Consider the following 20827-nt stretch of genomic DNA (forward strand, 5'->3'; position numbering starts at 1 on the left):
TAGACTTTGCACTGTGCGATTCCTTAAACCTCTTGTATTAGAGGCAACATGGGATATATGCAAATTACCCTTTAAAGACATGAAGTGTCAACTAAGTGCTCTAAGCTGACAATCAACAGTGGACAGATTCACAGCTGAGTCCTCAAAGCAGCAAATCCATTAGGGTATACTAACTTGAACAAATTTGGAACTTGCATAAGAATGGCTGCTTCAAGAAAATATCCACAAAAATTTCCAGACAAAGTTTATTAGTTAACCCAAGGCTCAGTTAGAAGCCACATACTTATTTGGACACATGTCTACTAGAGAATAGAGACAGAAACTCAGCAACTCCCCTAACACAAACAAAGTCAATATATAGTGTAAGAACACTGTTTCAGAAAAAATGGTCCAAAACAGCAACAAGTTGCAAAATACTAATGGTTCTATATCACTGTGATAGGCTCCTGCACACTGCAAAAAATAAATGAACCAGTAAGTAGAATTACATTGGGTACTCATTTGGCAAACATAGCTCATCAGCAAAACAGGGACAAAACATAGTATTCCAGAACTCCGGCACCAACACCATTGATAAAGTTGCAAAAGACATCAATCTGGAACAGTTCAAAAATCCAAGCGATGCAACATAAATGCAAGCAGCAAGTAAATATTCAAAGTCAGAATCCAAACAAATAAATAATTTAGCATGAAATCCAAAAGTTTGTCCATAGGTAGTCAATTTCCAAAAACATCAGACATACAGAGTGGGGCAAGCATCACCAATAATTTGACATGTATACTTCCCCATTGCACTAAATTTCTTACTGTTAATGCTGTAAAAGAATAAACTACAGTCAAACATAGAACACTCTTCTTCAGTTCACAGGTATGTGCTAGGCTAGCTGTCCTTCCAGACTATTTGAAGCCTACCCAATTTCCCTTTTTGTGCTTGGATTAACCTATCCCATTTGGTTAGAGATTGGCCTTACCTAACCCATGGTCGATAATTATATATTACTCTTAATGAGAATAACTGGGATCATACCACAGTTAATTTCAGGAGACCTGTTCAGACCGACAATCGAAGATGGTGTTTGGACTGGCAGCAAAGAAGTTCTGAGGATGGTACATCCAGACATCACCTTTATGCCCTAAGCCATGCGAGGGTAGCATATGTGTGATGTACGGCATACCCATTACAATCTAAAGGCTTTGATATACTGGCCAGACGTTGAGCTGCCCTAGGCAGGGGATCCCTATTGTAAAGAGTACTGCAACAGTGACATGGAAGGACATCAGCAGGACATTTAAAAAACTAGTCAGCATATCTTCTATCCAGCTCTCTATACAGAAAGAAAATCTAGGTGATGCTTCAAGTTAGCTATTCAGCATAGTATCATGCGATATTATCCAACACTACTTTCACTATTGCAGCTACTTCTTGGTCAGCAGACTATTCAGCAACACAAAACAAAGACATTTATATATTTTTTTGTCAGCTTATGGAAAAAAAATACTAGGAAAATGAACCAATGCAGCCACATTTGCATGAAAAATGTCATCACTGTCCTGGCTCTGACATGAACTGTTCCTGCACTTCCTACTCAATTCAATACATTTCAAGCCTAACCTTATCTGATGGCATTTAAATATAAAAGAAAAGTTGTACACAGGGTTTGATCTAAATGACTGAAGAGTTAGGGATGGAAGAAATTTTGTTGGGGTGAAAATGCATTTGACTGTCACTTGTGGGGAGCATTGACAGCAGTACCCACAAGCAGCTTTACTGAGTGGAGACATAAGAGACAGCAGCTTGTACACAACAAGCATTCGTTCCTGATGACAGGTTTTTTTAAAGTGCAGTGGGACCCTGTATGGGGGGGTGGCAACAGCACTTGCCCCATTTGTCCTCCTTTTAATCTGGACCCGGTTTAATATCTCATCCCAAGAATGGCGCACACCGGAACTCATCACCCACCTCTTTATACTGCACTACAGTATAAGTATTTGAAAATTAATCCAAGCTCCTGATGTGGAAATAGAACACAGACTCTTTCGATCTTCTAACGTCAAAGGGATGAGTGCTACCTGTTAAACCACTAGTACATCTCGAGCTAGTGAATTCATGACTCACTGGTCATTTAAAAATCAATGATTTTTGCCACTTCCATGTTCAAGACTTCTCTTATCATTGTGGATGCCTTAGCAACAAAGGTCAACTCAAAAGGAATTATTTTGGTTTCAATGTCACACTTAACTTGCCCTGTCTTTGTTGGTATTTTCAGACTCTTGCTGGCTTGCACTACTTTTCAATCTCCAAACAAAAAAGTCCTCCTATTAGGTGTGTCGGTTTTCAATATCTTTCCTAAATCATTCTAGCTCAGTTTACAGATAAAGCTGTCTAACCATTTTTCATCATAAATGGTATTTGTATGTAGTATCAAGCATAACTGAACCAAAAAAATTCTGCTACAAAATTCTCTACACAAGAAGCCAGTTCTTCATAAAAATAATGTTGATTTTTTTCTGTATCTTCAGAGGGTTTGCTTTCCTGCATTGCTTTAAATTTTTCACCTCTGTCTAGAGAGAGCCTTATGTTCAGCTATATGTGCTCTGACATACAGCACATTTAGATCTCTCCTGTCATACTAGTGGATTCATACTTGGTAATGGCAGACTCACTGAGCTCTTTTGTCTGCCCAACTTGCTACTTTGAATCTGCTCTGTGAAATACATCATATCCCAATGTATGTCCAATGCATTGCCTGATAACCTTTTTCTTTGGAAATCCACTTTAAAGCCGACTTAATTGAGGGAAACATAAGGTTAGTACATCAGAGCTGGATCATGGTCAAATGGGGTTCTATGAAACGTAATAGACTGGGGCCATCCAGAGCACCCCTCCTGCAGCAACCCCCTAATCCCCCCCCCCAGCAGCAGCCCCCTCCCCAGACATTCCAGCATTCTACTGCTTGGTTATTTCTCTCCATTTACTATAAACACTGTTCAAAACTGTCAATGTGCATACTGTTTTCTTACTTCTCCTACAATGATTGCAGATATTGAAATAAAATAGCACAAACACTGATAGCTATTTGCTAAACAAACAATACAGTCTCACAATGAAAACAGACTTAGCATGAGCAGTAAACTTCTCTACCCTTGAAACCCACATTCATTGAAATGGCATTAAAACCCACATTCAAAGAAAATGCATCAATGGGGGATTAAATTTACCTTTGAGCCGTTTTCAAACCATAGACTCTTTGCACACATTTTTAGGGCTATGTATACATGCATGTGTTCTTTGATTCACCTTCCTGATTGTATTAAATTATATTCCTTGCATAATACAGTGCAACTTGTTAGACTGTATTTAAATTTGCACTTTTGAACATTCCCCCAGTAAGCAATGAAACAAAATGTATGACCCAATAATGACAAAACTACCCATTTCAGAAAATTTCAACCACAAACGGCCACTGAAACGTCTGTCATTACAATCCACCAATATCAGTCAATAAGCACAATTTCTGCAGAAATAAAAGTTATCTGAATAATTCTGCATTAAGAGATCTGCAACTAATGAACAGGTTGCTTATTGGCAAACAGCTATACATTTCAGTGTTTCATCTACAAATTCAGTGCCATAGGTTCATAGGTTGCTACTAGCAAGCCTAGCCATAACAATTCCCTGAATATTTCTTCCCACGATAATATTTACTTCTCCAGGCCCCTGTCTAGCAGGGAGATTGATATGATCCCCGGGGTGAATTTCCTATCTTCCATCCAATCATCAAGGTTCCTTTTGAAGAGGGCCAAAGAGGCGCTCTGCTTGATATGTATGGGCAGTCTATTCCAGAGTATGGAGAGTCTCTGGATCAGGAACCTATCCCTCCAGCATGTTTTGTTCATTGTGATGACAAGGTTTAGATCCCTGGAGCGTGTGGCTCTGAGGGATTGGGATTTCTTTAAGTGGAGCATGTCCAACAGCTCAGGGTTTGACATGGCCTTGTATGTCAAGCAGAGATCGCCTCTGAGTAGACGATATGCCACAGAGTATAGTTGGAGTTTTTTTAGACGGTCAGTATATGGCATCTGCTTTAGGCCTGTGATTCTTTTAGTGAGGTATTTCTGTGGCCTTTCAAGTTGTTGCAGATGTCTTGTGAGGTACATACCAAACAGGGCATTATACTCTATAATGGGTCTAATGAGGAATGAGTACAGTGGGACAATTACCTACTTTTTTCTGGATGAAAAGCTCTTAGTGATGAGGTGTGCCACATAGAAGGATTTCCTGACTGTTGTGGCAATGTGGTTATCGAAAGTGAGACCACTATCCACCTGTGTCCCTAAGTCTCTCATCACACTTTCGATGTTTAGTGTCCTGCCACCTATGTGGTAATTCATGGGTACATGTTTTTTTCCAAAGGGGATAACTATACATTTCTTGGCATTAAGCTTGAGCCCATGGCTGTGGCACCAGGCATCTGTTTCTGTAAGGCCCTTTTGTAGAATATCCACATAATTTGTGGATTCAATAATGGCTCCCAGTTTGCAGTCATCTGCAAACTTTGTTAGCCAGAGTCCCTTAGTGTTGGCCTGTACTTCAGAGAAGTAGATGCCAAACAAGAGTGGTCCCAGGACTGAACCCTAAGGTACTCCACTTGTCACTTGTCTGGAGCTGGATTTGGAGTCAGCTACTTTTACTGTCTGGGTTCTGTCAGTAAGCCAGTTAGCAACCCATCGAGTGACGTAGGATTTATGCCCAGCTTAGTAAGTTTATCTATGATTCCAGACTGGGGGATGGTGTCAAAGGCCTTGGCGAGGTCCAGATAGGCTGTGTGGACTGCCTTACCCTTGTCCACAGCTCTGGAGACCGATTCGAAGAAGTCAATCAGATTCAGGAGACAAGATTGGCCTTTCACAAACCCAAATTGGGTGGGGTCTAGTGTTTGAAGGTTGCCAATGTCTTTGTTTATAAGTTCCATGATAATGGGTTCCATGCCCTTGCAAATCAGGCTTGTCAGACTGATGGGACGGTAGTTCCCAGGATCCAAGGAGGAGGCTCCCTTGTGGAGCGGGATAACTGTAGCTGTGCACCACTCAGTGGGCACGAAGCCTGAGGTGAGGCTATGATTAAACATCACACTTAGGTGAGGTGCCAGTTCATTTTGTAGTTCATGTAGTACACAGCCTGGGATGTCATCTGGTCCCATTGATGCTGTATTCTTAGCTTTGGAGAGTACGGTTTCTACCTGTGTGGCTGTGATTATCGGAATTTAGCAGTCCTTTGGTATTGAGATGGGCCCTTTAGGGGGGTGAGAGTGGGGTGAAGTTGGCACTAAATCGATCTGCCAGGATATTGGCAATATCCTTGGGATCAGTATATTTAATGCCATTCTGTTGTAACTCAGAGCAGATCTGAGCATTGCCATTTAGATTATTGACATAACTATAGAATGCCTTGTGGTTGTCTTTGGAATCTTTGGCAATTTTATTTTCGTAACTAGCTTTTGAGGATTTTACGAGGGATCTCAGCTTCTTACTGAGGCTGGTGAGGGAGTCTTTTGCATCCTGGGATTTTCCTCTTTTTTGAAACAGTTTCTTCCTTTTGTTGTATAGTTTGTTTATAGCAGGGGACCACCAGATTGGCTTCCTTTTTTTGGAGAAGAGCATCTTGGTTCTATTTGGGATGGCATGATTCAAGCACGAGTGGATGTGCTCGTACAGTGCCTTAGGGTAGGATTCTGCAGTCGATCTTCCAGATCCCGTCTGCGTGGGTGTTGTGAAGTTTGCCACTTCTGACTTCAGTAGCTTGAAGTTGGCTTTGGAGAAGTTTTTTAAGGAGGTTTCCTTACTGGGGGGTGGGGGTGAGATGTGGATGTCAAGGGTGATTTGCTTATGGTCAGACCTGACCAATGAGGGGGTGACCACTGGTGTGGAGCATCTATCTCCCATGTTGGTAATGACCAGGTCTAGGATATTGGAGCTCCTGATGGGACAATGGATTAGTTGATCCAGGGCGTTGGAATTTATGAATTCCAAGAACCGTTGGGAAAAGGAGTTGGTAGAAGAATTAATTGCCTATGTTACATTAAAAAAGAATTGGTAAGCTGGTAATACTGCAATAAGGAATGACTGACAAAGCGACAACAAGTTCATAGTTACTAGGCATCTCATACAAAGGACATACTGAGAACTGCATAAACCCTATCCTCCCCCTTAAAATGTACCAAATATCGGCAATCAAATGGCCACTGCAATATCAGCAATCCAGCTACATGGTGTGGCAGTAGAATCTACAGCCTTCTGCGCCAAAGGCAATTATGCTACTAACACTGCTTTCAAATTCTACAGCAGAAACAGTGACTGCCATTTGGTAAACAAAACAGTTAAGTTGCAAATTGAAAACAGAGAGCATAAGCAACAGTCAACGTCTCTTCCCTTGAAACTCACAATTCCATGAAAATGAACAAACTCATAATCCCCTGAAAATACACTGAAACTCAAACATACAAGTCCAACAGCAGTCTGATAGTTGGTGTAGAGGATTCAGGCTCTTGCATTCACTGAAGTTTACAATTTCTTCAGCAGACTAGTAGTCAGTGTTGAGGAGTCGCACTCTTGTCTCCACTGAAGCGCACAATTCCTTCAGCAGTCTGGTAGCCGGTGTAGAGGATTCATACTCTGACTCCTGTAACCAGAGTTACAGGGTCAAGCCTGATCAAGTTAAATGACTAACCTGTGCCCTCCCCCACATTAGGGCATTACATACCACTTTCAAACTCTTAGTACAAGAAACCTAGACAAAGCCTAAAATAATGGTGATACAATCGGCCAAAAATAGGGACAGATTTTAAATATTGCTCTTTTTAACTTAGAAAGTTGTTAGAATAACAAGATTTGTGTTAGCTTGCATTTTCTGAAGGATATAAAGTCTGAAACTCATACATATGTCATTATTTTGTGACTTCAGTCCTCTGTGATTGGCCAGAAAACTACAAATTTTATTAGAAACAGAACAAAACTATGAAGCTAAATCTGGACAGCTGAGAGGTATGTTAAACACACACACTTTATCTCATATGAACAGAATGGCTAGTTTAAATTACATATATACCCACACACACAGGTGCGCACAGACATACACTCTCTCTCTTTCATACAGAAATGAATGGAAAGGCTATAGTTTAAATTAAACACACATGCACTTACTTTCTCTCTCAATTGAACTGCTACTTTAAATTCCACGTGCAAGTGTAGAATGTGTTTACATCCACGTTGGCATGTGTGCAACACAAGGATGGTTCTCCTTAAAGGAGATGCCACCATTGCAGTGTTAAAAAGTTTATTTTTATATTCTTAACTAACTAAAATGTTAATGTTCAAGCAGTGCCTCCCCCAGCCACAAAGCCCTAGGCAACTGCCTATGTCTCCTGGTGCAAGATCCAGCTCTGCAGTACATGCTGTTAATGCTATCTTTCACATTAAGCATCTAACAACTTGAAAGCAAACACTGCTTCTGGGAATTTCACATTATACCCACGCACACTGACTATATCATTGTACAGACTTGGTTATGTAACCTGATTAAATTTAGAGTCAGTCTCAAAAATTCTAAATTTTCTCTTTTAAGAGCTCAGCATCATGCCCAGTTACTAAAGTGGACATTCCTTCACCTATGTTCAAATCCTCTGCTGAAATTTCCACTTCAGAATCTTTTGTCTCCCCTGTTATCTACCGACCATCAGACTCCCCTTCTGAAGAGACGTCAAATAAGCTATGATTAGGGGATTTGTAGTAAGGCCATAAACCCTACCCCCTGGTGGCTGGGTGGCTGAGTGGCTGACAGGAAGACCTATATCATTATGCCCACCACGAGCATGCAAGTGCTTACTCATGGTCTTACAAAACATATCACCATTGGCTTGGAATGACAAACTCAAGTTCCCTGGGCCTGTACCTATTGCTGTCATACAGCAATTTGATCACCTCAGAAAATAGTCCCCCATCCTAGGATGGGTTAGACAGCAGAAACTGCTCATTCCCACCTTCCTCATCAAGCTCTTCCTGAGCACAATCCACTACTTGATCATGGTTCATCTTGGTTGTATTCAGGGCTTCATCCCTCTAAGCCACAGGGCTGGGCTCCACTGCAATGTCTTTTGTCAGTAGACAACAGAGCAACTGCAGTGGTAGGTTTTCCATATTCCAAGCTCAGTAACCAGAGTTCAAACCATAACCTTATTTTTCCAACTTTCGTACAGGTTATTTTCATCTAACACAGGTGGGATTCTATGGTTGGAAGCTATCACTTGATACCAGTGAAAAGGAGAAGAGATGGGTTGTTTTTTAATTTAACATCCATGATACACAGGCAACTCGACTGTGCTACACTTCGAAATCTAAACAGCTACAAAAGCACATACTAAAATAATCATAAAGTTGGATGCTGCAATAAAATTCTTCCACAAAACAAATGCTATAAATGTGTCTATCAAAGTAACTGCAAACTTAACACCATTGACAGTGTATCTGAATTGCAATGGCAGTTAGGGGAGTATTTGTGTGTGTGGGTGTTGGTGGGGGGGGGGGGGGGGGCAAGTAACACTGCCACCAAATAAGACAAAGGAATATGAGAGACTGGCATATTTCACTTATCTGTCCTTTTATATCTGTGTATTGTACTCATAATAAACTATGTACTTTGTAACAAGTATAAAATACTGAAGATCACAAACTTGTTTTGAAAAACTCACACTTCCTCGCTCTGTTTTTTTAACTTACAGTAAACAAAGAACTCATAATCAAGTAGCAAACAACCTTATTCTATGTCCAAGTACAGCTCTGCCTTGCAGCTCAAAGATTATGAACAGATCATTTGTCTTCTCGACGACTTCATGGTAATCTAAACAATCCTAATATGATTTGGACTTGAGATGTGTTAAGAGAAAGGAAACGGCCAAAATAATGAAATTACTCAAACAATTCAGCAAATAAACTACTGGGAAAATAGTCTGCTGAAAGGTTCAACTTGTTGCAGTTCCTCTTTGGAAAAATAAAAAAAAGGATACTATGCACCACAACATACTAGCTTACCTAAAGTATTGGCTATTCCTGTTTTAACACTGGAGGTACTGATATGACTAATGCGGTTCTCATGCTCAGGCTTCACCAGAACAGCCAGTTTAATGCTCCAGAGTGACTGCACTGCAACCTGCAAAAGATAAAATCAGAAGGCTGAGTGAAGGCTACATGGAACAGTTTCAAAACATGATCTCTTAAAAAGCATTCTTGATTTTAGACAGGTACTAGAGTAATGTGAACAGGGCAGCATGATTATTTCTTGACATATGACATTTGGACTAAACACAAAAATATTTTTTTTTTCCTTTTTTACCTCACTGCTGTAAACTAAACACAGCAAATTAAAACAAGACACAACAGAGAGACCTGAATATACAGCAGATGACTCCAATTGGATCATTTACATAATCAGAATATTTTTACTTTCACACATGGATGCCTTCTGAAAAGTTCTTGCTGTTTTAATTGGTAAACTACTACACACCATTTTCGCAACCATTTATCCTATTGTTATTAAGGATTACCAGAACCTATAAAAGAGGACTGCTGCCCTCTGTTCTCAGGGGGCTCTCAAGACATGGGAAAAATGGATTGTGATCTGGAAAATGCACCTTCATAGCTATAAATTATGTGAATGGAAAACACAAACTAGAAAGGAATAGAATTAAGCAAATGTTTGAGAATTTACTGCTGAGAAAGGTTTGATAAAACGTTAAGTATATCACAAAGGATTCTATCTTATGTGTAGATACAGCCGTAGGAGCAGCCTTTTCATTTATCTGGGGGAAATGTCTGCATTAAGACATACCTGATGCTTTGTACAGCTCAGCAATGAAGATGGGACTTCAGAATATGGATGAAGTCTGTATCTAAAGAAGGTTGCTAGGCTAAAAAAAACATCCCAGAAGAGTGCGACTAAAACAAATGAAGGAAGTTTATCATGGTAAAACAGAACAAGGATCCTAAACATTTACCATTTGAAGGACTGAAGTCTGATAAAAGCAATATTAGTAAATGCAGACTGTTACATTCTGCTTATAGTTTTAAAGTGTTTGTAGACAGAGGTTCACTGTCAATATGGAAAGAATATGCAAGAAAGGAAACAATGAATCAAGCACTCAACGATCAATACACTGCAGTAAACCTTTTACGCATCACCACCTTGGGAATCAGTGTTTTAAAACTTGTGCCAAAGCACTGGTTAAGTCAAATTGTAAGAAAATGATCAATGTGGACATACTTCACATTGACGTAGACACCTCCTAAAAACAGCTGCACATCTGCATGGCTCCTGCGAAAATATCAAATGAATGCAGCAATAAAAGCAACAGATAAGCTCCTAAATGTTTTATCCAAAGGATGGGTCCCTTCAAATTATCTACGGTATGATCCCTGTTATATTCATTAGGAATAACATACAACTATAAAGCATGGGATGGGTAAGGCCAATCTAACAACAAATGTGATAGGTTAATTCAAGCACCAAAAGGGAAAATGGGCAGGCTTAATATGGCCCACAGGAGCAGCTAGCCGAGTACTTACCTATGAACCTATCATCAATAAGAGTGACAGATGCACAAACAAGTCATTTTTCTTGTTATGGGTCTCAAAAACTAGGACTGAATGAGGAAGTGGGGTATGAACGGGGTGAATGGGGCTTAATAGCTATGAACTGACCACTAAAGTATAAATACAACACCTGTTTTGACATACACCAATGGTACAGTATTGTAAGAATACGATTTAATATAATGCCTACCGCATATTCTGCTTATAAGGCACACACTTATTGTATGTAAGCTCATTCTGTGTATATAAGGCACACAGACTATTATCTTTCTTAGTTATATTGACATGGAATAGACGTCCCATAGAATGGAACAGACTTCCCATACATGTCAAATAGAGCACCTCACTGCCCCTCTTCAAGAGGAATCTTGATAAGTGGATGAGAAATAGAAAATTCACCCCGGGGATCACTCCAGTGGCTCTACTCGACAGAGGCACTAGGAACTAAGGTCAGATGGTATGATGCCAGAGTAATCCTATGGGCTAGACTGGTAAAGGCTCCAGGGCCATTAGCCTAGTACACACCTATGAACCTATAACCCTGTTTAGTTCAAATAACTGTAGCTCTGGTCATAGCCGCTACAATGTGAAACAATCACTCACAGTTTTGAATGTGAGCACATTCTTTGTCTATAAAGTACATAAGCTTTTATCCTCCTCAGTTATGTTTTACATAATCTTAGCTCAAACAATTGTTGCTCTGTTTTAACTTTAACATGTAAGAAAATCCCACGTTTTGTCCATCATGCAGATTTGCTTTCAGATTTTCATTACTTGCCTGTACTACACATATTGTTAACACCTGTATCTGTTATGTATACGTGATGTCCGTTTCTTTATTCCCATGTGCCAAGGTCATGGCCAAAAAGGGTCTTTGGACCACTCCACCTATCCAGTCAGCAAAGAGAAGAGAAATAAATAAAATGAAATAAAAATTGACAGCAGCAGCAGAACCACTGACACTATAGAAACTTGAGTATTTACAGGTCACAACTGGGTTATGAACTGCAATGGGTATGAAAAGATCCTATACTTTATAGAACATCAACCTGCAGGAGTAACTTAATTTGTGAAAAATTTCACGGAATCTCAAACTGAAAATTTGTTTCTTAAGTTTATGTATTTAAACCTACTGGCCTGCATACACTTTCAGATGGAAATGAGAGAAAGCCTCCCTCACCAAATACAACATAAAACTGCAAGTACTAGGACTAACAGCAGAGAAATTTAAGAGAAATAACACAAGATCTTATGATGGAACAATTAAATACTGTGCCTTCCTACACAGAGGAAAAAAAAAAATCACATGACAATACAAAATATACAACAATATACATAATGGCAATTGTCTATACAAGTTGCTGTATGAAACATATTAGGAAAGCCAGCCAGGAAGTTATAGTCAAGGAAGATCTGAACTAAAGTACAGTTTTGAACCTACCATAAATGTAGATGTTCGAGTGCTAATACAGCTGCAGTAATAACATATGGGTTCTCTGCCGTCAGGCGGTCCCTCGGTCGGCCGAATTCCAAAGTCTAGGTCCGTCGTCGGTTGTTGTCGCTTCCTTTCCTGATGTCAGCGAGGCAGAAGTATATAAGACACAGCCGACGCCATTTTCTTCAGTCTTTCTTGCCCCAGATGTCAGGTGCCCCCAGTAGGAAGGCAATACATAAATTATATTTATATACATGCAATGCAATGTAATCAAAAAACAGTAGTTGCAAGCAAATATACCATAGAAGGATAACCCAAACAGGTTGTATGAAGATGGGTTAGGTCCTAAGCCTTTACCAAGAGGGGAAGGAGGGAGGGAAATCTGTACTGCAGCTGTATTAGCACTCAAACATCTACATTTATGGTAGGTACAAAACTGTACTATGTTCATCGTGCATACAGCTGCAGTAATAACATATGGGTAGAATCCCAAAGCTATGCACAGGGTGGTAGGTACTAGGTAGAACTGGGATGAGCCAGAATGCCCTGCAACACAGCAGTAGCAAAGCCTGCTCTAGTTTTGGAATATAAAGGCAGGTGGTAGTGTCTTGTGAAGGTATGTACAGAACTCCAAGTGGCTGCCTCCAAAATATCTTTGGTAGGGACTCCTCTGAGGAAGGCTGTAGAGGTAGCTGTGGCCCTGGTGGAGTGGGATCTGATGCCTGTAGGGACTGATTTTCCATGATAGGAGTAACAAAACCGTATGCAGTGGCCTATCCATTTTGAAATTGTCTGTTTGGTCACTGGCTTCCCTTGAGCTCCTACAGCATAGGACACAAAAAGTTGTTGTGATTTCCTAAAAGGCTTTGTTCTGTCCAAGTAATAACGTAGCTGTCTATGGATGTCTAAAGAGTGTAGCAGCCGTTCCCCCTTGTTTTGAGGATTGGGGTAAAAGGTAGGCAAGTGTATGGCTTGATTTAAAGCTACCCTGGATATCACTTTAGGCATAAAAGATGGGTTGGTTCGAAGGGAAACCCTGTCCTGATGGAAAATGAGAAAGGGCTATACAGCCATGAGGGCTTGTAGTTCCAAAACCCTACGAGCTGAGGTAATGGCCAGAAGGAAGGCTGTTTTCCAGGACAAATGTTGCAAATCTGTTGAGGCAGCTGGTTCAAAGGGAGGCAATGTTAATTTTTCTAGAATATAATTAAGATCCCAGGCTGGCACTGGTTGTTTCCTTGGTGGTCTTATATTCTTAGCCCCTCTGAGGAACTGTCAAGAGTGGGTGAGAGAATAAGGGTGGATCCGTGTAGAATTCTGCAGAAATGGCTGAGGCATGGATTTTTATGGAGGAAAATGAGAGTCCACTGTTCAGCAGCTCAGCTAGATACTGTAATACCTGAGGCAAATTTAGTTTTGTAGGGTCCTGGCCTTTTTTCTCATACCAAGAGCAAAACCGCTTCCATTTTGCTGAGTAAGCCTTTCTAGTAGATGGCCTTCTGGCCTCCAAAATGACATCCTGTACCTCTTTGGAGAGTAAGGTCTGTTGAGGTGTTAAGGAATTTTCCATGCAGCGAGATTGAGTGTTTTCAGCTGACTGTGAAGAGTTTTGTAGTTGTGCTGAGTCAGCAGAAGAGGCATTAGAGGTAGGGACCAGGGAGGAGTATGTGTTAGGCTCCTCAGGAGTGGATACCAGTGTTGTCTTGGCCAGTCTGGAGCAATCAGTATCATCTTTGGTCTGTCTGCTCTTGCTTTCAAGAGCACCTTGGGCAGAAGAGGCAGAGGTGGGAAAGCGTAAACTGTCCATGCTGTCCAACTGAATGAAAGGGCGTCCACTCTCCAGGCCTTTGGATGAAAGGTCCTTGAACAAAACTTTTCCAATTGATGATTTCTGTGGGAGGCGAAGAGATCTGTGTCTGGCCTCCCCCACGCTTGGATTATCTTTGTAAACACTTGAGGATGCAACTTCCATTCGTGTGGATCTGTCATATTTCTGCTTAGATTGTCTGCCAGCGTGTTTTCCAAACCTGGCAAGTACTGTGCTTGAAGCTCGATTTGCCATTCCAGTGCCAAGTTCCAAAGTGTCATGGCTAGTCTGCACAGAGGGTATGAATGTGTTCCTCCTTGTTTGTTTATGTACCACATAACTGTGGTGTTGTCTGTCCTTATCAATAATTGTCCTGGATGCAGGAGGTCCTTGAAAGCTGTAATTGCATTTATCACTGCTAGCATTTCTTTTTGATTGATGTGAAGGTGCTTTTCCTTTTGGGACCATTTGCCCTGAATGCACCTGTCTGTCATGTGTGCCCCCCAGGCGTAATCTGAGGCGTCTGTTGTGATGACTTGATTTGCTTGAGGCTTGCAGAATGAGAGACCTGTTTGTTTGACATGCTTGAGCCCACCATAGAAATTCCTTTTGCAAACATGGAATTATTGGTATTATTGTTTCCAAACTGTGGCTGTGTTGAGACCATAGATTTTTTAGGTACCACTGAAGTTTCCTCATATGCAACTTTGCACATGGGATTAAAAGAATGCAAGATGCCATGAAGCCCAGAGCCTGCAGGATTTTCCTTGCAGTAAGCCTGGTACAATTTGCTAGCATTTTGAAATACTGAGTTAGTTGCCTCTGCTTTTCTGGCATAAGATAGGCCATCTGGGTGTTTGTGTCCAAGTTGGCACCCAGGAAAGTTATTTTCTGAGCTGGTGTTAGCCTGGATTTCTCTTTGCTGATTGTGTATCCCAGAGCATTCAGTAACCGTGTTGCATAAGCCAGATGTTCCAGAAGTATACGCTTGCTGTTTGCTTGGATCAGGCAGTCATCCAAATAAGGGTAAATTTACCCAAATTTGTATCCCTTGAAGTCTGCAGTAGGCAATTACTGATGCCAGGCATTTCGTGAATACTCTGGGCGCAATAGATAAGCCAAAGGGCAATGCAGAGAATTGATAGTGGATTGAACCTGCAAGAAATCTGAGGTATCTTCTGCAGCTTTGTCTGATAGGGACATGCAGGTATGCCTCCTTGAGGTCCAATGCTACCAGCCAAAACCCCTTGCCCAGCATGGCAAGAAGCTGCTGTAATGTGAGCATCTTGAATTTTGGTACGAGTAAGAATGTGTTTAGGATGGATAAGTCCAAAATGGGTCTCCAGTCGGTTCCTTTCCTTGGTACCAGAAATAGCCTGGAATAAAAACCTTGACCTTGTTCATGAGTAGGTACCTCTTGAATAGCTTTCATGTCTATGAGCTTTGAAATTTGTAGTAGTGCCTCTGCCCTTTGATTGTATGGCAGGTTTGGCATGCCTCTCATTTTTGGGAGAGTGTGAAAATGAAATCTGTAGCCTCTGTTTATAACGTCCAGGATCCATTTGTCTGTTGTGACCATCTGCCAATTTCTTGTAAATAATGCCAGCTTTCCTCCCAAGGGTGCTGCCAGCTGAGACTTGCTTGGCATGGAAAGGAGGAAGTCATTGGGTTTCTTTCCTGTATTGCTGTGCATTGTTTTCGCCACCTCTTGGTGCTGGAGTTTGCCATTGCCTGCCTCTATATGATCCTTGTGATTGCCCTCTGCCCCTTGTGCGCCTATATCTACCTCTTTGGGGCCTGTCCGTGGCTGGAAAGGACTAGTTTTTAGAAGGCCAATTTCTGCTAAAACGTGGTGGTTGAACCTGTAGAAAAGCTTTGACAGTTTGCATAGATTTGGCTTTTTCTTCCATTTTTCGTAGAATCTCCTCAGCATTAGTACCAAATAGCACATCCTTTTGTAAAGGAGCATCTAGTAATTTAGCTTTCACATGATCAGACAAGATTTGTTCCCTAAGCCATGCATGCCTACGAATGACTGATCCTGTAACAGCAGCTCTACTTGAGGCCTCTAGGGCATCATAACCACATTGTAAAGTGTGTTTACCCACTTGTTCTGCACTATGCAACTCCTTCAAATCTGGTTGTTCAGGTTGAGACATTTTATTTCTTAATTGTGATAACAGAAACTGCTGATATTTAAGCATATGAAACTGACAATTTAATGCCCTCATGGCTAGGGTGGCCGAGGTATATACCTTTTTTCCCCACCTTTCTAAGGATCTTGACTCTCTTTCGGAAGGTAGTGGATTCTTAGCAGTAGAGGCCTTCATTCCCTTGGGACCTTGAGAAATGGTTTCAGGGTCAGCATTATGGCTTTTGAAAAGAAATTGGTGAGAGTTAGGAACTCTGTAGTACCTATCAGGCTTGACTGGGGCAGGAGGCAGAGAATCCGGGTTAAGGCAAGCCTCCGAATAAACATCATCAAGTACATCCAAGACAGAAGGTATCGCCAGAGGTCTGTGTTGAGGCAACAAAAGAAATTCCCTCAGTCTTTTCTTGGAATCAGAAAAGTCTTGGCCTTCCCAATGGAAGTGTTCCCTCAAAGTGTGCAAGGTTTCCCCAAAGGAATAATCCTCAGGAGGAGACACAGAAGGAATGGATTGCTCTGCATCAGAATCTTCAAAAGGGGAGTAAGAGTGTTCCTCTACATCAGAATGTTCTGAAATAATGGAGCCCTGATCAGAAGAGGGAGAATCTTCCTCCACTCTGGGCCTCTTGTCAGGAGGGGGTTGGGAACCCCTGATAAGAGTAATTAAATCCTCAGCCATTTTAAGCATCTGTTTTTTAGGCATGGGGCCTGTGGATGGGCCCTGTGCAACAGGCCTCTTGGGATGCCTGGCTGATTTGGATTTAGTGAAGGCCTTAATGGAAAATGAAGATGAGGGTCTAAAGACACCATGGGTGGAAGTGGACCTGTCCACATTAGGAGACTCAACGCTCACAGTGGCTTCGGTGGTTGTAGTCTGGGTATGGGCCGAGGTACCTGCGGTCTCGGGTACAGAAGACCCCGCCAAAGAAGTGTCGTCGGTAGTCAGGGACTGCATAGGCGTCTCGCTGAGAACCGGACCACGTGTAGCCGGTTTTGGCGTGGTGTCGGTGGAGACCGCGGACCTCGCGTGTCGGTCCTTGTCCTTGCGGTTTTTGGACAAAACTGTAGTCGGAGTCTCCGACGACATTTTATAATCAAATGCTGTACCAAATAAATGTTGGGCGAACTCCGCCCGACGCCTGATAGTGCGTTTATTGAAAGTAGCACAAAAGCGGCAGCCCGAGACGTCGTGGTCTGGGCCTAAACAAGGTATGCAAAGGGAATGGAAATCCTTATGTGGTATTTGCTTCCCACAAGAAATACAATTGTTAACTTTTTCTGACATCGGTCTGAGGCAAGAAGTGTTTCCCCAACGGGGTACTTAGCTTTAATGAAGACTTCGGTTTCCAAATTTTTCATAAATTCAGGAGCTGGCCGACCGGCACTTGCAAACTGCTTCTGCTTCGGGCACCGTGCGGCAAAAAAGACTGAAGAAAATGGCGTCGGCTGTGTCTTATATACTCCTGCCTCGCAGACGTCAGGAAAGGAAGCGACAACAACCGACGCTGGACCTAGACTTTGGAATTCGGCCGACCGAGGGACCGCCTGACTGCAGAGAACCCATATGTTATTACTGCAGCTGTATGCACGATAAACATCAATGTCATGCAAGGAGGTGGTTGCACAGGAAACTATTTAGCATATATCTGGAAGACAAGTCAGAGGCCCTTTCACAGTTATTTGCATAGATCATACTTCATATACAAGGTACTGCAAATATTACCAGTTAGATCAAGAAAAGAATATTCCAGTTAATAAAACACTGACTATCCAAGTTAAAAATAAAGTGGATTAGAGACCATCTTTAATACATTACTAGGTAATGCTGAGGTGAACCAGGCTATAACTCATTATACACCTTTCAGCCTCAGAACTTGGACTGAAGCTCCAAAGGCGGTGATGTTTCCATATTCATAAAGGATGTGCACATCTCCAGGCTGGTAAGTCCAACATAACCCATCACAGATACTCTGGGTAAGACGGCGATTCAGGTCATAGCCTGCTATAGGTCCCCAGCCCTGTCTCAAGATTCACACTCCATGTTCCTAAGCACCCTGGAGAATATTAGGGTCCAATCTAAAACACTCATATTGAGCAACTTCAACTACCCCTCCATTAAATGGGAAAACTACTCATGTACCAATACACTTGCCCAACGTTTCCTGGAATTCATTATTTCCAATGCCCTGGACCAGCTCATTCTTACCCCCACTAGAAGCAGCAACATCCTTGACCTGGTCATTATTAACATGGGCGACCGTTGCTGTATACCAACAGTCAACTCCTCCCTGGTTAGATCCGACCACAAACTAACCACCTTGGAAATCCACATTCCTCCCACCCCCCCACCCCCACTCCCCACAAAGGAAACCACCATAAAAAAACTTCTCCAAAGCTAACTTTGGGCTCCTAAAAACAGAGGTGGCTAACTTCACAGCTCCCATACAAATGGATAATAGTTACATGACCGCCGAATCATACACCAATGCACTGGACGAACACGGAGACAAATGCATGGATCTTGCCATACCCAATAGAACCAAGATGCTCTCCTCCAAAAAAAGGAAACCAATCTGGTGATCCCAACCACTGCCACCACAAATGTGACACCCGTGCCCTGGCCCAGTAATCAAGGAGCCTCAATCCTCACCACTAACACCAGAGAGGGTGTCTCATATATGAGGAAAGGATAAAGTCAAATTTCCCTTGAGCACACAGAGATCACAGTCAGTCTGGGGCTGGTCGCTCCCTTGTCTCCAGGTCCTCAATAAGACTCCCCACTGGCACAGATATAGGGTCCAGATCTCAGCTTAGTGGGCAAGCTAAAACCTCTAGCACCCTTCTCTGCCCAACCAGTGCTTTGTGTCCCTGCCCAAGTAGCTGACGCTGACACACACAGACACACACAGACACACACACAGACACACAGACACACAGACACACACACACACAGACAGACACACACACACTTTTAGATAAGAGTTTAAAACCACACAGACACTCCTGGGGAATGCTGTTTTATTGTTTTAACTTAAGGAATAATTACTAGAGTTTACATATGGAATGTCTTTTATTGATGTAGTTTCCTGCAGGTGCAAGATAACAAGAATGTAGCATCTGTCAGCCTGGGAACACCAGGAAAGTGTGAAATGATGTAATGGGAATCAGGACTGAAAATAGCAATTTAAACGGAGGATTAGAAGGCATTAAGCATTTTTGTCTTGACTATTCAAATCATCAGCACTGTCTTGCTCTATATGCAAGTTATCTTAGATTTGTGTTTTCTTTTAGAAATAGTTAGAAACTAGAATGATTAGACTAAGTGTTTTTTCTGTGATGTCAGAACTGTACTACTGAATTATTTTAAGTATTTCTGTGTGATCTCTGAACTCTTGACTAGCACTGTGTAGTAGAAAGTATCGTCTTGTGGTTTTAATTATTTATTATTATATATTTTAAAACCTTTCAACAGTGGCTGTTTTGTGTAGCGATAATTTAAGCTCTAGAGTACATTGCATATTTATAGAGTTTACTGTCCAAGTCACTTTAAATAAGCCTTGACTGTTTAGTCACAACTACTAACTGGATAATAATATTGCACAGTAATAATTGGACACCCTTTTAAGGGATTTTGAGTAGCTGATAAGTATTAGTGGGTGGTGGCAAGTGGAACTACCGTATAGTCTGGGAGAAAGGGGTACAGCTGGAGAAACTGTGCCAGCCTTCCCAGGAGTGTCTGTGTGGTTGTATAAACTTTTATCTCAAAGTGCATGTGTGTGTGTCAGCTACTTGGGTGGGGACACGAAGCACTGTTTGGACAGAGTGGGTGCTAGAGGTTTTAGCTTGTCCACTAAGCTGAGATTTGGACCCTATAGCTGTGCCAGTGGGGAGTCTTATTGGGGACCTGGAGAGCAAGGGAGCAACCAGCCCCAGACTGACTGTGATCTCTGTGCTCTTAAGGGAAATATCACTTTACTGTGTGTATTTGTTATCCTTTCCTCATATATGAGACGCCCTCTCTGGTGTTAGTGGTGAGGACTGAGGTTCCTTGATTGCTGGGCCAGGGCACGGGCGTCACACCCTGCCATAAACAAACTCTACAATAGGAGGAGAAAACTGATGTGGAATAAGGTGAAGTCCCAAGACTGGAAAAGCTCCCTTATCAGCCTCAACAAAAAGTTGAGATCCCTCATCAAATCCTCTAAAGCTAACTATGAAAACAGAATTGCAGCAGATAGTGAAGACAAAAACAAAGGCCTTCTACAATTTTGTAAAGAATCACCTCGGCAATACCTAGATTTGGTCTGAGCTACTGCACAATGGTACCTCCTATACCGAGAACAGATTAAGTGCCAACTTCACCCATCTCTCCCCACTAAAGGACCAATGACAATACCAGTAGATTGCCAGGCACCCAGTATTACTGCTGCACAGGTTAAAACAGCACTGTCCAAGGCCAAGAATACAGCTTCTATGGGACCTGACAAGATCCCTGGCTGTGTTCTACATGAACTACAGAGTGAACTGACACCTCACCTGTGTGTCCTGTTCAATCACAGCCTCACCTCAGGCTTCTTCCCTACCGAATGGCACACTGCTACAGTCATCCCTCTCCACAAAGGAGGAGTGACTACAGAGCCTGGGAACTACCGCCCTATTAGCCTGAGGAGTCTGATATGCAAAGGTATGGAATGCATAACTCATGGACCTAGTAAACAAGGATATATGGAATCTCCAAACTCTGGATCCCAAACAGTTTGGCTTTGTGAAGGGTAGATGATGCTTGTTCAACTTG

At 41.9% G+C, this 20827-nt stretch overlaps 1 protein-coding gene across 1 annotated transcript in view; it reads right to left on the reverse strand.

Annotated features, from left to right (window-relative positions):
* The window catches only part of INPPL1 (inositol polyphosphate phosphatase like 1), a 1746155-nt gene that overhangs the window by 815583 nt on the left and 909745 nt on the right, over positions 1-20827 (reverse strand). Inside the window, exon 13 of the mRNA XM_044073026.1 lies at positions 9085-9202. Coding sequence (XP_043928961.1) covers positions 9085-9202 — 118 coding nt within the window. The remainder of the gene's footprint in view (positions 1-9084; positions 9203-20827) is intronic.

Source organism: Protopterus annectens, chromosome 5.part1 (genome assembly GCF_019279795.1).
Source record: "Protopterus annectens isolate FY-2018-M chromosome 5.part1, PAN1.0, whole genome shotgun sequence".
Classification (NCBI taxonomy): domain Eukaryota; kingdom Metazoa; phylum Chordata; order Ceratodontiformes; family Protopteridae; genus Protopterus; species Protopterus annectens.